We start from the raw sequence: 16,291 nt of genomic DNA, 5'->3' as shown, positions 1-16,291 counted from the left end.
CAGAGGAGAAGAGGGACCTGCTGGGATGTTACTGGTTTAACACACCAGAAATTTGGGTCTGATCCCCCAGCACCCCACTTTCAGATGCAGTACACCAAACGGGAGTTTCCTTCTTCAGAGTTCCCACCAGTGCTCTGCCCAAAATACACTTGCTTTCTTTCTTGGTGGTTTTATCTCACGACAGTACCACAGTGCTTTTCTTTCACCTCGTATTTGGAAACGAATACTCACATTTTGCTGTGCAAACTGCCAGCCAGCGTCTCAGCCTTCAGTAAATTTCCAAGGCATAGGTACCCGACTTAGTGGCAGTGCTTGTGTTTTGCCCCGTCGCCACAGCCTGTGCTGATGCTGCCTCTGAGCAGTCAGGTAGAGAGAAAAGCCTCCGCTCCCACCATCTCCATCCCCATCTCCACCCTCAGCCCCTCACAGAGCTGTAGAGGTGTTGGACCACCGCCTGTTCCCTGCTGCAGAGGCTGCATCAGCCCCAGCAGCACCACTGCCGCCTGGCTGCTCTGTCCTCGTTTGTGCCCTGCTCATAGAAGAAAGGCACCTAATATTAGGTGGCATCTAGGGACGGGGTGGAAGCTTGCGCACTTACTCTTTTTAACAACCTGTTTAATATTATAGTCCAGCAGCTAAAAATCTAAGGCTACAGCTTTCCTAGTGGCAGGAACCATACCTGGGCAGGGAACACCGCTGGCGTTGCCCTGGGAAGGCCGGGCAGTGCCCTCCTCACCCACCCGGACACGGGACGGGAGTTCAATCCACAGCCACCCCCAACAGCCCCCTTGAGTGTGGCCACCCAGTTTCAAACGCTGGAAGCCTAACCGGGTGGCACAGCTGCTCCACGCCAGCCGGCAGCAGCACTTCACCCTTCCAGCACGTTCAGCGTGCTGGTTATATAGGAGACAGAGCACATCCTCGCAGCCCGGGGTGGCAGCTTGGAGGCAGCTCCAGCCCTGGAGCTCTGCGCCTGTTTCGGCACATGAGAGCAGGAGCGTGGCCGCAGCGCGGAGCCCGACGCCTGGCTGGGGGACGGGCAGACCCAGCCTCCCACCAATCCCCCGGCCTGCCTGCACACACCGTACCAAAACCTCTGGCCGTGAACGTGTTATCTTAAAAATGACGTTTCATTGGCAGCACTGCTCGGAGAAGAAAAGCTTGCTGCTTCTTCAGCTGCATGTGCCGTTTGCCACGAGCTCCGCTGAAGGATGCTGCCGACCATCTCAGAGAAAAGCAACAAAGTGCTGCACACAAGTTCTGTAAAGAAAATGTTTTATTTAAAGTGTTAAATACCATCACCAGAATGAGTTTGATTTACATTAGTTGGTGTTCATTACAGGCCTAATCTGCCCTTTTTTTTTTTCCCCCAACTGTAATTCCTTTTAACGTTTTAAAACGTACTATGTACAAGACAGCAGTGATCACTGGAATAGTGCTATTTACATGACTAAACCATAAGTAGAGTTGCAGACATGTGAAAATTAAAAAAAAATACATTAATTTTTTTAAAATAAATACTGCATAATGACAAGTATGTACAAACCTTCCATGCGTCATGTCCTTGATTTTAAAATTTGAAATAATTTATCTAGGACTATGCATACAAGAATGTGTGAGCACATCCCACAGTATCAGGAAAATGCGTATGTATTTTTGTTTAATATCCTAGGGGATACTGTAGACTGTATGTTAGTAGTATTTATTTGCTGCTGGTAGACAGGTGTCTAAATTATTTCAATAAATATAATTTTACCAGTCTGTCCATTAACTTAACAATAATCCATTATATAAACTCTGAAGACAAGACACAATCTTGATTTATATGATATTGCACAAAGTAAAAGGCATTTTAAGTGATACTGTTATTACTTTTGCCCTCTTATGAGGCAGGTACAATTTCTTAATGGGAAACTTCAATAGATTTTCAAATAAAATCAGAATAATTCTGTGTGGCCCTAAAGGTAAATGTAATGTGTATTTCAAAAATTATTACAAGGTTTCAATATTAAACCTTAAGTAGGTATTAAAGGCATACAAAGACCCAGAAAAAAAGGATATTTTGTTATTAAATGTTAGCCAGTTACATTCCTTTTAAATAATGAAATTTAAGGAGAAGCTTGAACTTGCAGCACCACCCAACGGTAGTTACTGTCTGCTACAAAAAAACAGGTTTTTGAAGATCCACTGACTGCAATGAGGGTTCTGGTAATGGTGTCAAATAGCTGTCGGAGTGGTACTGATAAGCTTTCTTTAAGGCTATTTTACAAACCAAAGACTGATATTTTCCAGACTGATATTACCTAATCATGTCTTTTGCAACACAAATAGTTTATGAAAATTGAACTTTACAGCAGAAGAACTGTATGAATTAGTAACCTTTGTTGCTTTTGTAATCTCAAAAATGTAGCAATTAATTTGGTTTAGTGCAAATAAAGGTGTTTAAATTTATTTCCTAAAAATCAACCATGTACTTAAATTTTTCCTCTTTCCAAAAACCTTCAAGAAATGATAGTTCAACCTTTGAATGAAAGATGCTGGTGCTGAAAACAAATTTATTGAAGACATCTTACAATGGCCACATGATTCCAGTATTTTGCTGTAGAATTCAATTTGAAGGTGAGAAAAAATGAAAATAAGTTACCATGCACTGTACAATAAATTGCAAAAAGTTCAAATATCTTCTTTATCAAATACATGCTGAATTACATTAATGTACTCCCAAGCCATGTTGCAAAATCCTTTTCAACATGCTTGAAAAAAAGTAAGTTCTTAAACAATATTTTTCTCAAATAATTCAGAAATGCAGAACAATCTGCAACCCTGAACCAAATACGGGGCATAAGAGAGTAATAAGTCAAAAGGTAGCCATTTTAGAATATGATGGTCATCCTGGGAGGTAGAGGGGAGAAAGAGCAAAAGGAAGAAGGGAGACTGGGAGGAGAGATAGAGAAAGGAGGAGGTAAAAGAAGTGTACAATTTGCACATTATGTTGAACTTTACAAGGCTTGTACCTTTTACATTTAAATAAATTTAATATATTACACTTATTTCTTGTCACATAAACAGAATTTTAAATATTTGCTAGAAATTATTTTTTATTTTTAATATATGTCTGCAAAAATACAGACCATGACTGGTTTAAAGAATGATAAACGTGGTGTGTCTTTGTATCACCCTGTTGCATTCTCTTCCCTTTAAAACCATGCACTAGTGAAATTTATTTTTAAAAATAATATAAATTGTTGAAAATGGCTGATTTATTCTTTTTTTTTTGCAAGTTGCAGCCCCAAGAAAATAATTTAAGTGTTCAGCTAAATCTGTGTCCATGCAAAAAAGTTTCTTTAATTTCATACAGTACAGTATATCCACAGAACTTTTTTTTTCAGAGAGTCCATCATATCTGGGTTTCACTGTATCTATAGCTGGAGGTATGAAGCCCGCCACTTTAAGTCTTGAACCTTTTCAGTATGAAGAGTTTTCGGATCTCCAGCAACTGTTTCAAACGACAGTTGACTTTTCTAGCATCCTTACATTCTTCTTTGCTTCCAATGTCTGCTAATCCACTGACTTGTAACATGGCTTCATGGGAGGGTAACTCCATTTCTGTGGCATAACCAAGCATTAGGAGGGCAGGGCAGATAAATAAAGAAACGGGAGCAACAAAACAGATATGCCATTGAAAAGGACTTTTGTTGCATGAAACAGATTGATTCTTTTAGTTTAGTCCATGGCTTCAGATTGGACCAAAACTGAGTGTCCCTGAACTCCAAACCTATCAGTTCTTCATGACTTCAGTCCTTCACCTGAGGGCCTTCCGTAGGGCACAATGTGTGCAACTTCCTTGAGAACACAGGATCGCGTTGCAGCCCTAGAAACAGGCTCAGAAGACACAACATTAAGCATGCAGTGTTACCAGGGTTTGCGACCTGTAATTTTATTTTTTTTGTAACGCTGGTTGCTATGACAACAGTTTCACAGCTGCTATGAGCGAGCATACGAAGGTCCTGTTGAACTTTCAAGAGATGATTGGGAAGCTCTTCTAGTGAGAGGAGCTAAAGTTGGGTCTACTAGGGAAGAAGGAGGGAAGAGTTTGAACCACCCAATCACCATGTTGGACAGGTCCAGTTCATCTAAAAGTATCTGTGCCACTCCCATGAAGGATTTGTGATCCATACGTCCATAGTCTCCCCAAACAATTATCTGTTAGCAAAGAAACACAAGAAAATAGAAAAATTTCAGCAAAAATGATGACAGCTTCAATCTGATTCGTCAAATGTCTCTGCTTATTTAATTATAGTAAAGAATGAAATATTTGACTGCTGACATAGTTTAGTTCTGTGTATACTAATCATGATGCAGTGACAGAAATGACCTGGGCAGTAACAGAGAAGTTATCCATGATACTAGAGAAAGCCCAGTGAGAGAAGGAGCCCATACATATAGTAGAAGCAAAATAATCTACAACTAACTTTTGCTCTGCACTTTCTACCTGCATCAACAGTTATTACTGTAGTATTTATCTGCTCAACAAGTATTTGAGATAGCAGAACTTGCCACATGAAGCATGAAAGGAAGTTTGAAACTCATTCAGTGAAAACTGTACAGGTGATGTTTTCAGATTTGGAAGAATATTGATGCAAATTACCTGTAAAACTTTTCCTTGGGGACTTTCTTCAAATGATAGAAGTTGCTGATAAAGTGGTTCCAGCGTTTTTCTTGCTACCTTTGTTTTCTTTTTGGCTATGCAGACTCCATTTTCTAATAGATACACCTTTACATATGGTGCTTAGAAGAAAGAAAATAAAGAACAGTAAGTAAAGAAGTCCAGATTTCTTGCATAACAGATGCGCTGTTCTATCACCATATGATAAAATCTGCCTTTTACTGGATATATAACTTATATGAACAAATCTCCACAAGCAATATTAACATTTATTCACATGCAAAGCATCCATGCATTTCCTTTACTTTTCTCCATGGTGTAATTTTTTCTTTACTTCTTTTTTAATGTCTCTCTTGCCATGAAACAATTCAGATTCTGACCTGGAAAATCAGATATTCCTATATATAGTATCCCTATACTGTACAGTATGCAAAATAGGCCTGTTAAGTAAATGAATGACTTGCATTGACTTTGGAGAGATTTGGATCAATGCTCCAAATTGTTAATAATTTCAATTTATCTACAAGGTGAAAATCAGTGAAGAAAAGACTCTGACACAATTTCTACTTTGGCAGAAGAGCTTGCTAAAAATATCATTATATTGTCCTTTTCACATAGTGTTATAGGACATCAGATTATAAAATAAGGAGTAAGTAGCAAATACTGGTCTACTTTTCAAGTAGTTACCTATTCCACACCTCTTGTTGATAACCTCTTCAGCCCTAAGATTCCTATATCACATCTTCAGTATATACCTTCCTTTCTACCGCATAACCAACAATGCATTTGCTGTTACTGAAATACTTTTTTGTCTTCTGGTAGCCCAAACACCAGTCTGATTTTTTTTCTCCTCCTTAAGTAGGGTTGATTTTTTGTATACTGTTATGCATTTCACTGTACAATACTGTCATCTACAGATATGTGAATTTGCTAAGAATTTACGTAAGTTGAACAGTAAAGCCTCAGAAGTTGGGGTTTTGCTGGATTTTTTTGGTAGAACTCTATTCTTGTTGCTAAGATTTTTCTTCCTTACCTGGCAGTGTCTTTGAACCTGGTTTTACAACAAGGCCACGGGCTCGGATTATTTCTACTTCCAGTTGTCCTTTCTTGTCCATCATTCCCACCTGGATATCTCCTAGACAACAGAAAGAAATCCTGGCATTGTAATTCAGAAATACCTCAATATATGAAAAGCTACGGGAATTTCTAGGATGAATGCATGATGACTTGTATGGTCTGCATTCTACCAGTAAGTATGATATGGATTTTAACACTACTAGATATTTTAATACTTATTCTCTTCACTGCTATTTATGTTAGTAAACAATTAAAAACCCCTGCAATAACATCTTGTCTCCCACTTCCCATGCCACCATCACTTCAAAATAAATTACTTTTTTTGTCTTAAGAATTTCTGACAAAAATAAAGGCAGCAAGGGCATTAGTACAAAGCAGCTTTGTAAAACTGTTTAAAATCTCTTCACCATGCCTCTAGTTTAAGACAAGCTGTGAAAAGATAACCTGCGAATATAAAAAAAGCCTGTAAGCACAATAATAACAAATACTTTGCACCTAAATTTCCATTTCTATTCAATACTATCCAAGTGATTCAGAGAAAGGACTGGTCTCATTAGCCACGTTTTAAAGTTAGAAAACTGAAGAAGAAGAGATACAAGACTGAATTTTTCAAAGCACCTTTCTACTTTTGAGTGTCTTAATGAGCATCCACAATTATGTTCAACTTTGGCTGAGGTTATAGTTTTGGTCTTAACCGAGTTGTTCAAAACCACATGGGAAATCCGTATTTAAAGACTTGGACTCTAGATAATTTCTATGTTCTAATTACCAGACCCAGTAGATTATGTCATATCTATAGGACATAAATGCTTACCCATTGATGGTGTTGCCAAAGTCTGTCGTCCTACAAGCTGGGCAGGACCAAGTCCATCCAGAAAATCACTGAACTGGCTGTCTGCAGCCAACCTTACACCGGGGAAAATCAAACTAAAAAATAATATTGAAAAAAACAAAAATAAATACAGTTGAATTTGCCCTTTTTTGTTTTCTAGATGTTTTGCATTTATCGTTTATGGGTTTGGTACTACTGCTCACAAGGAACTTATTTACACTGACAAGATTACAAAACAATTACTGTAATTTTCAAAACTTTACAGTGTTCAACAAGCAGCAATTTGGCTTCCGGCATATAAACAAACAGGTGAAGAAAGCACTAACCCTCACTAAGTCTAATTTCCACAGTAATATTTTTCCATCATGCTCTCTTTTCCCAATGTACTAAAGACCACTGTTAATTATTGTAGTATTCATATGTGACCAGTTCAGTAAGATATTAATACATGCCCTTACCAGTAATTTAGTTACATGAAGGCATCTCAGTCAACATGAACTCAATGGCTGAATGTCATATGTATCCAGTGAAATTATTACATTAGACTGAACACTGGTCACTACTTTTAAAATCAGCATTCTTTATAAACATTTTGTTTCAAATGTCTTTGGTAATGATGTCTATTCAATAATGGAACTGAAATCCATTGTGGCAAATGACCAAAGTAACTTAAAATCCAAATTCTTGCCATAAGTTATCTGTGACCCATTACAAGGCAGTAAGAACTAATGAGATTTGTAATGACCAACCAAAAATAAATGTCCATCTCAAACACATATATAGTGCATCAACTTGGACGTGTAAGATATATTGTCCAGTGTAGGTGTATCGTCCAGCGCTGTGAATACGACTAATAAATCTATGCAGAGTAAGATTTTTCTGGGCAATGTCTTGAATATACCACTCAGAAGTATTTTAACTTGGGCTTTTATGAAAAGCGTGACACATGACAGTCTCATACTTCTGCCCAGGATTAATTAGAAGAATCTTTGAAAAACTCTTGAGCCCAGTGAAGGACACCTGGAAATGCTCTGCTCTGCAAAGCGCAGACATATGCAAGGATTTTTCAGAAGAGGACCTGTCCTTTTCTGTGTTTTACCCGGCGCGCTGCACCCGCTGCCCCTCCGGCCACACCGCACGCCGATGCTCTGACCCACCAGGTGCCTTTCTCATGGCACACCAGAAACGATCCTCGTCCTTCCTGCACCAACAAGGGGAGATTCTTTTGGTCACAGGGGACGACTTAGGCTTGGTCCATCAATGACACTAGCTTGTGAAGGGAATTCTGACAGAAGAGGGCCTACAGCGCTCACCGCACTTTTGTCTAACTACCGGTTTCCTGGAGAAACGTCAGGCAACCCCAGTTGTAACTGCTGCTTACTTTCCCTCAGAGCTGTAGCTGTTCATGCTCCCATCCGTCGACTCCCGGCTGGCCTGACGGGTCATCCAGTTCCTCATCTCCACAGCCAGCCCTGTCTCAGTGCTCCTCTGGACGGTGCTCCGCAGCTTCTTGCCCCCTGCTTCTGCGGAGACAAAAAAGCAGCCCCCATCGCACGGCGCTGTCGCGGCTGGGCCGCCCTGCGGGCAGGGCAGCACACCACCGCTCCCTCTGGCAGAAACACTCGGAGCCAGAAATCGATGGCCTGTGCCAGAACTTCCAGTTAAAAAGGACCGTTTTTTTTAAATAATAGGCAAGCAGCAGTGTAAATCTCTTTTACAGGACCTTAGCTCTATCACCGCCTGCTTTCCAAGGGCAGACAGCATACGCACAAGTCTGCCCACCAAGGTAACCAGATTTACACTATCCGTAGTCCAGTGTGTTTAAAATATGTTTTCTCTGGATGAATACATCCCTCTTAGCAATTCAATTAAAATGTTACCATTATGTCAAAACCTGCAGTGTCTGAGGAATGTTTTAATTCAGATGAATTATTTGATTTAAAAACATTTGGTCATCATCTGCTAAATCAAGTTACAGATATCCATTAGTGAGGACAGTAAACAACAAATCAAGAAGTCTTCCCATTCTTTCTTCTCTATTCACGCTCTTCTCATTTCACTAGCAGCTTTAACTGTATATCTAAAAAATACAGTATTGACTTTTATGCACAATATGAAACTTTATTACCACCTCCAAGAGAAACATTTTTTTGTATCCACTTGCATAGTTTAATTTTAGTTGTAAAAACAGCAAAGTGGCAGATAGCTGAGTATCAGACAAGGGAAAAAATACTCAAAACTTAATAAAGCAGCATTTTAGTGTAGGAATTTTGATCAAGACCTCAGCCAGAACATATGTTGAAAGCAAAAAAAAAAAGGAAAGAAATTAATAGGAATGAAACTTCAGTTTCACTTTCATGGATAAGACAGTCACTCCATGTCATTTCTGATTTTAAATGCTGGACCCTGCAATGGGGCAAGGAATTCTGTATTCCAATTTCTTTTATCTGTTCACTACCCCCCTGACTTCAGCACAGTGGTGTGTGATATACTGATAATATTATAAAAGAACAGTAACTCTAAATGTACACAACACCAAATAATATCAGAATTCTTAAACAGTGATACAATGAGGATAGAGTAATATCCAATATCCTAGGATATCTAGGGACTCACTCTCTTCTGCAGTTGTTTGTAGCCTCTGCTACCCTTTACACCTTCTCTGGCTCATCATGTACCAGAGGTGAGAAGAACTGCTGGACCTGTGGGGTTGGTGAAGCTCTAGGATTCGAGAAAGGAAATGAGCAAGGAAGGAGATTGTCCTGGGATAAGGACTCTCACACCCCGAGAAGAACATGTGAGCACAGGGGCTGGCTTAGAGTAAGAGGACCTGCACCCTCAGACAGGGAATAGGAGTGGGACATCAATTTCAACGTCCACACTCAGTGTCACTCTGTCCTACAGGTTGCAGTGTAGGCTGAAGTCTCTGTGCTGGTTTTGGCTGGGATAGAGTTAATTTTCTTCATAGTAGCTAGTATGGGGCTGTGTTTTGGATTTGTGCTGAAAACAGTGTTGATAACACAGGGATGTTTCGGTTACTGCTGAGCAGTGCTTGCACAGAGCCAAGGGCTTTTCTGCTCCTCACCCCACCCCACCAGCGAGGAGGCTGGGGGGGCACAAGGAGTTGGGAGGGGACACAGCCGGGACAGCTGACCCCAACTGACCGAAGGGATATTCCAGACCATAGGATGTCATGCTCAGCATATAAAGCTGGGGGAAGAAGAAGGAATGGGGGATGTTTGGAGTGATGGCTTTTGTCTTCCCAAGTAACTGTTACGCATGATGGAGCCCTGCTTTCCTGGAGATGGCTGAACACCTGCCTGCCCATGGGAAGTGGTGAAAGAATTCCTTGTTTTGCTTTGCTTGCACACATGTATTTTGCTTTACCTATTAAACTGTCTTTATCTCAGCCCATGAGTTTTCTCACTTTTACTCTTCCGATCCTCTCCCCCATCTCGCTGCAGGGGAGAGTGAGTGAGCGGCTGTGTGGGGCTGAGCTGCCGGCTGGGGTTAAAGCACGACAGCCTCCCAGGCCCTCCACTCAGGAGGGATATTAGGTCAGATAAAAAACACGGGAATTTTAGTGATGTGGGAAATAGACACCCAAACCACCTTGAAACCCACTGGCCCCTTGTCAAGAAAGATTAATAACTTTGCAATATTTAGCAGTAGTGAGACATTTCTATAACAGTATCATGAGTGGTTTAAATCATATTGCTTATTACAAGCCTTCTATGCATTCCGTAAGACCATAACTTTTAATGAGTATATAAAAATAACAGAAGTAATAATTTTCCTCTAGAACTTCAACTACCCACATGAATTTATTACCCAAGAGAGTGAAATAATTTTTTTACTATGTCAAAACTACTTCTGAAAATTCCCATCAATACCTGGTGCAATAAATACAAATAAAAAAGATGCAAGGCTAACATTACATATGAAAAATGAAGGGCAGAAGTCAACAATTTCATTTCTATTGGTTTGTACTGTTCCAAGTGTCTGCTGGTTTTATTATTTATATTAAACTAATGAAAGCTGGCAGCTGACTTCCAACACTGGTCCAGAGTTGTTCTAAAATCCAATCACTCACATCAAAGAAATATTCCCACAAAACTGCCAGGAAAAAATCGTGCTACAGTTTTGTAGAAAAGGTACACTGCATCATAGTTACATGTGAAAGGCACCCAATTCCTGAAGCTCCATGCTCTTTTCATTCAAGTATTGTTACAGGATATTGCTCTTACTTTGTAAGAGCTCTTTTTGATTAGTAAGCATTCATTTTCGTTCAGCCTTGTTGAATGGTGGTCATTCTCAATTCATTGTTGCAAACATGATTTCTCTCATGCAAATTTAACAGAACATCTCCATCTTGCATGATTCTTCTATCTCTTCATGTCATATCTTTCAAAGATTTTGAGGTTTGAGATAAATATGTGTTTGAATATGTGATATGTGAAGGAGTACATAGTAACTTTTATTAATTAGTAGGGCAGATTTTTTTCTGAATTAGAATTAAAGTCTGTATGCCTTCACTCTAGCAGAACATTCACAGGAAAAACAATCAGCACATCTGTTGCACATCAATTTACTGAGAAATCAAGGCAGAATTGGTACAATTCCCATTCAAGTCTTCATAGAGGCACATGTGTAGCTGTTCTTAGCATCCCTCTGAATCTTATTTTTAAGCAGTTTTACTTTTTTTCATTTTAACCAAAATAAGTGCTCTTGCTCACATGAAGACAGGCCGACAGCTGCAAAGATACAACTTGGATACAGCATGAAAGTTAGGCATGCATAGTATATCCAGCTTTTGTATAAGTGCAGGTGGTAAACAGTAATTATTTTGACCTTAACACTGAATTTAAGGAGGGTTGAAAGGAGGCTCTGTGAATAACTGTTTTCCAGTTTTCAACAGAAACAGGCAGAGCAATCTAATGGTCTCAAAAGAGAAATATCTGACCTTTCAGCAATAAGGCTCCTAATCATGATGTTGATGCTTTGTGAAATAATAAATGAAGACTTTAACAGCAAAATGGCAATTTGGAATAGAAGTAAAGAAGAAGACCCAGATCACAGGCATGATTCCTGAGCCACTGCTTTAGAGATGAATATTCTTTCAGATTAAGCTAGGCTAAACTCATATGTAATAATACACATGAGAAATACCTACACTTGATTGCCCACAATACTTGCAATACATTGGTCCCTGGAAAAATGTAATAAATAAAAAATAATCCCACAACTCCTCAAACAATTTAAAAGCAAAGACAGTACTTACATAATCCATAATTTGTGTCTCATAAATTCAGCATTAAAATACTTAAAAAGTTGCAAGTAGCAATGAAAATGCAAAGTAGTTACTCAACTCAAAGAAATAGTCTTTGGTGCCATACTTCCAAGCTGTAGCTGGTAGAAGATCTGGTTGAAGGTCTTACCACTAGTAAATCCAAACTGTTTTCCCTCATTCCTGCCTGGAAATTAAAACCTTCTCTGTTGTGCTAATTCAACTACTTGTGTGGCTGCACTCTGTCCTGGACCCAGCCCAAAAGGAACAAATCAACAATATATTTTAAAGTTGTCCTTTTTGTTTTAAGACAAATCATTTCCCAAAAGCATTTGTGAAAACAAACATACAGTTGAATGAACTCAACTGAGGTGATGCTAATCTCTAGCAAGATGAATAACTTGGGAATGCATCTGACACTAACACAGAAGTAAACATGTAACTAGTGCCACTGTAAAAGTGTGGGTTGGTTTTATAATCATAAAGTATATAGACATATACGCTCACCTCATGCTCACCCTGTTTTTAATACTACCAAATGAAAGGATGTAGAAACAAGAGAGTTCAGTAGTATATTTTGTTGCTAAGCGTGTTGCTGACTACCTACATTGAAAATCACTTTACTCACAATTTACTAAGCTCTAATAAAGAACATTGAAAATGTTCTCCAAATTAGTCTAATCTAATTGCCCTAGAAAGAAGAAATTTCTCTCAAGTCCCCATCACAAATATGGAATATATTATCTGAAAAACACTAGTTCAGATTCTTGCAGCCATATTGTAAGGAGTGGAATAAATTACCAGAAATAATTGCTTTGGCATTTAAGAAAGCACATTCATTCTTACAGTTAATCACACTGGTAATTTAACTAATATGGTTACTGCAAATAGACTCCACAGGCCACATTTTCTAAATTACACATGGAATTATTTGTTCCCACAACTTGGAGTGCAAATCACTTGCAAATTAGGGGTGCAAAACTACCGATACGATCTTCAGTATCAGATGAGGACAAGTCGAAAACTGCAGTGAATGCAACAGATTGCCTTCCGTGATCTGGGATCTAGCCAGATGAAACTTGCCTGCGGCGGGGAGAGCTCGAGCTCTCAGCTCACTGTCAGCAAGAGCCTCCAACAACAGCTCACCACCAGGCACAGAGCCCCCAGGGGGGACGTCGCTGGCGCAGGCAGAGGCAGGCGGGCCATGCCAGTCCCCCGTGCTACGTGAGCTCTCGGTAGGACTTGTACTGAGCACAGAGCAGCTGCGGCTTCAGGAACACACTCAAGTGCTTGAGGTGCCTCTTCTCTCCTCTCCTCACCTCCCCTCACCAAAAAGGCTGCATAAAAACTGCCTCAGCCTTTTCATTTGAACTCAGGAGTTAGCTGCCTGTAAGTGACCCTTTTTCAAGAGTAAAGCTCTCGAGATCTGCTCTAGGCATGTTAAGAACAGGTTAGATAAAATCATCAGAGACAGTCCAAAAACCTTTGATCCTACCTAAGAAAAGGGAGATGGGGTAGGTCTCAAATTCCCTTGCAGTCACACAATTCTGCGTCTGGAACAGCCCAGGTTTGGGCCGCACTGAATGAGGCATTTAGCTCTTGTTTAAGCACTGCCGGGAACCACAGCTGAGTTGTTTCTTTCCTTGTGTCACCCACAGACCCCAAGCAGCAGCCACAGATTAAGATCTACTAATTTAAGCAGGCTTTGGGAAACCCAGATTCCACTGTCACCTCAGTTTGAGAAGCTATGAGCCCATCTCACCAATTCTCAGAGGCCAGTGCTAACGACCAGCTTATGAAGCATCCTGTTACGGTCCTTCTGATGGAGCTTTTTCACAGCACATGCCATAAGCATTTATGAAGCCCAAAGAGCATCTGCAGGTCCAGGGAGAAACTGTAGCCAGGGGACCTCCCTTACTTCGCACTTGTAAGGAAGAAGGGAAGACGTGTTCCAGTTCCTGCTCCCATGAGTATCTGAACGTAAAACACTGAGAAATTCCGACTGGGATGGGGATGTCCTGCCCTGATAGCCCAAAAGCAGAGCTGCCTTCAGTGGGGAAGCTCTTCATTATGGGAGCAGCCAGGTTTGGAAACTCTCAGAGTCTGGACTGACAGCCTGAGTTTGTCCTATGCATTTTTTAATTTCTTGGGAGACCTCACTAGTTTTTCATTTTCAGTCAAAAAATACTTCACTCTTGTCCTGTGCCTTTGTGTTTCCTCCTCTCTCTTTCCTCTGGCCATACTGGAAGCATGGTTAATTAAGGTTAAGGTTAATTAAGAAGCTTTTGGGTCCCATTCTTGATAAATTCCCATACAGAGGACCCAAGAGGCAGCCATCACGAATCTCAGTTGTTCCTGGGATATAAAGCTTCGGCCAGGTTGCAGCATCCTTTGCTGCATTTCATTTCCCTGTCATGGCAAGGCTGGTCGTACCTTCAGTCTGGAAAAGATCCCTGTGGCTTGTTGTGGCCGCATGATGCAAAGTCAGTTTACCACGCACTGCTCCCAAGCAACGCTGTGGTTTAAGGCAGGCACCTGCTTTTTATTCTCTCCCACTTTTTAATGTGTTTAAAGTTATATTCTGCCACTTTAATTTCACTGCTGTGCTAATGTCCATTCTTCAGTCCTAACTGACCCTTCAGCAAATTCTTACGAGCACCAGACAATGGAAACTGCTTTTCTCTGTGTGGGGCATCCATCAGTTTAAGCTCTTCAACACTGGCAGTCCCAAAAGTTTTTGAAACATTTTTACAAGACTGAAGTGTTAACAAAGAGCTGTTTTTCTACATACATGATAATTACTTCCTGTTCCTAAAATTCCAGTATCCCCTGTATTATTATTCAGAATCACTGCTGAATGTCCTACACATAAAAAGGACAAATAGCCATCTCTGACAGCTTAGAGCTTGTTTCCAATACCTGTGCTATGTAAAATGGAAATCCCAATTAAGTGTATACAGAACCACAGCATGGAGGTTTGCTGCTTGGCCATTCCCTTGACAAAGAATTTACCCCAATAACAGATAACAGACAGCCAACAGACTGGGAGCCATCCCAGGGAATCAAAACTAAATAACTGCACCTGTAAGGATGACAGATGTTAGTACTGATATGATTTCCACTTCTCTTTTGGTTACTTGGTTCTGACTATGGAACAACAAACTGGCTATGCAGATCTGGTTGGACCCTTTGTTTTAAAGATCTTGATTACAGATCTTGATTTTAATACACAGTAAGAAAATAAACTAGTTTTTATATTTTTAGTCACCTATTTGGCCCAAGAGAGATCAGGACATCTCTATTACTTTTAAATTATTTTTTTCAAATGTATGCCTGCAGGGCCAAGAAGGAATGTTTTCTTCAAATTTGTGTAAGATATATTTCCAAGTCAGCTGCTATCCTGAGGTTTACTGAGCTAGTAAAGTACCCCTTGACTAGCCAGTCCAACCAGAGATCCATAAAGATTTGAAACTAACTTGGAAAAACTCTGTTGCACGTTAAATGTCTCAAATATGGGATCATAAAAAAAGTTTAGTTCTGATTGCAATATAAAACCAGCAGACATCAAATGCAGAATTAATATGTTATCCTAATTACTTTTATTTAGAAATGCGCAACTCCTGACAGTGAGATGTGAATCAGGAACACAACTGCACGCAGCCACTCAGGCCTTTCCAGCACCTCTGCAGAAGTCTCTGTTTCTGTTACTAAGACCATTGGTTTTCTAGGTGTGGTCAAAAGCCTTGTATGATTGCTCTAAAACTGAACCCAGAGGTACAACAATGAAGTAGCACATGGCATAGATGTTCTTATCATTCAAATATCACAGGTCTGACTGTGCATATCTTGTGCATGTGTCAAAACAGAATGGTAGCATTTTACATCCACTTTGTACATCCTGTACAACAATCTACGTGGCTACAAAAAGTGCAAAGCAGTGGGAAATCAGTCTCATCCCGAAGCTATTAAAATCCTGAAAAAATAAGGCAAGTAATTTTGTGGAATTACATTCTAATTTTATATGCCATTTACATAAGGAATCACTAAATAGGTGCACATCTTCACCACAAGAAATTTTTAAACACAGTCTTTGATTTTGCCAATGACAAAGGATAACCATCTTAAGTAAAAAGAAACCATCACTGCAGTTTTGAGTGATAATGTTTTTACGTTTATATGTACATTCAAATTTCTGGATGTATAGCATTCTTATGCACTTATTAATAACAATTATTCCATGCAGTGCCAAGAGCAGATTAAAACTTCTTAAACAGGGAAGAGTGTATATATTGAGGAGCTTAGAATTGCTTTTTTTATTTTTGTGTTATATGAATTGAGAGATGCTTTCTAAATAAGCAATAATGACAGTAACACCATTCTTTAACCCAACCTTGATTATTTTTAGTGTAGCTAGGGTCACTGCATACAC

The 16,291-nt window shown here is 39.8% G+C and overlaps 1 protein-coding gene across 42 annotated transcripts in view; it reads right to left on the bottom strand.

Annotated features, from left to right (window-relative positions):
• Window positions 1-3,606: 3,606 nt before the first annotated feature.
• Window positions 3,607-16,291, bottom strand: part of RIMS2 (regulating synaptic membrane exocytosis 2) — a 489,382-nt gene continuing 476,697 nt past the window's right edge. For all 42 annotated transcript variants that reach the window (XM_075023763.1, XM_075023771.1, XM_075023767.1 and 39 more), the window contains 5 exons: window positions 7,957-8,098; window positions 6,558-6,670; window positions 5,700-5,801; window positions 4,649-4,788; window positions 3,607-4,203 (listed from right to left, as the gene is read on the bottom strand). In XM_075023763.1, coding sequence (XP_074879864.1) covers window positions 3,985-4,203; window positions 4,649-4,788; window positions 5,700-5,801; window positions 6,558-6,670; window positions 7,957-8,098 — 716 coding nt within the window. In that variant the 3' untranslated portion in view covers window positions 3,607-3,984. The remainder of the gene's footprint in view (window positions 4,204-4,648; window positions 4,789-5,699; window positions 5,802-6,557; window positions 6,671-7,956; window positions 8,099-16,291) is intronic.

Source organism: Buteo buteo, chromosome 3, assembly GCF_964188355.1.
Source record: "Buteo buteo chromosome 3, bButBut1.hap1.1, whole genome shotgun sequence".
Classification (NCBI taxonomy): Eukaryota; Metazoa; Chordata; class Aves; order Accipitriformes; family Accipitridae; genus Buteo; species Buteo buteo.
Note: the sequence above shows the minus strand (reverse complement) of the source record. Positions and strands in the feature narration are given on the sequence as shown.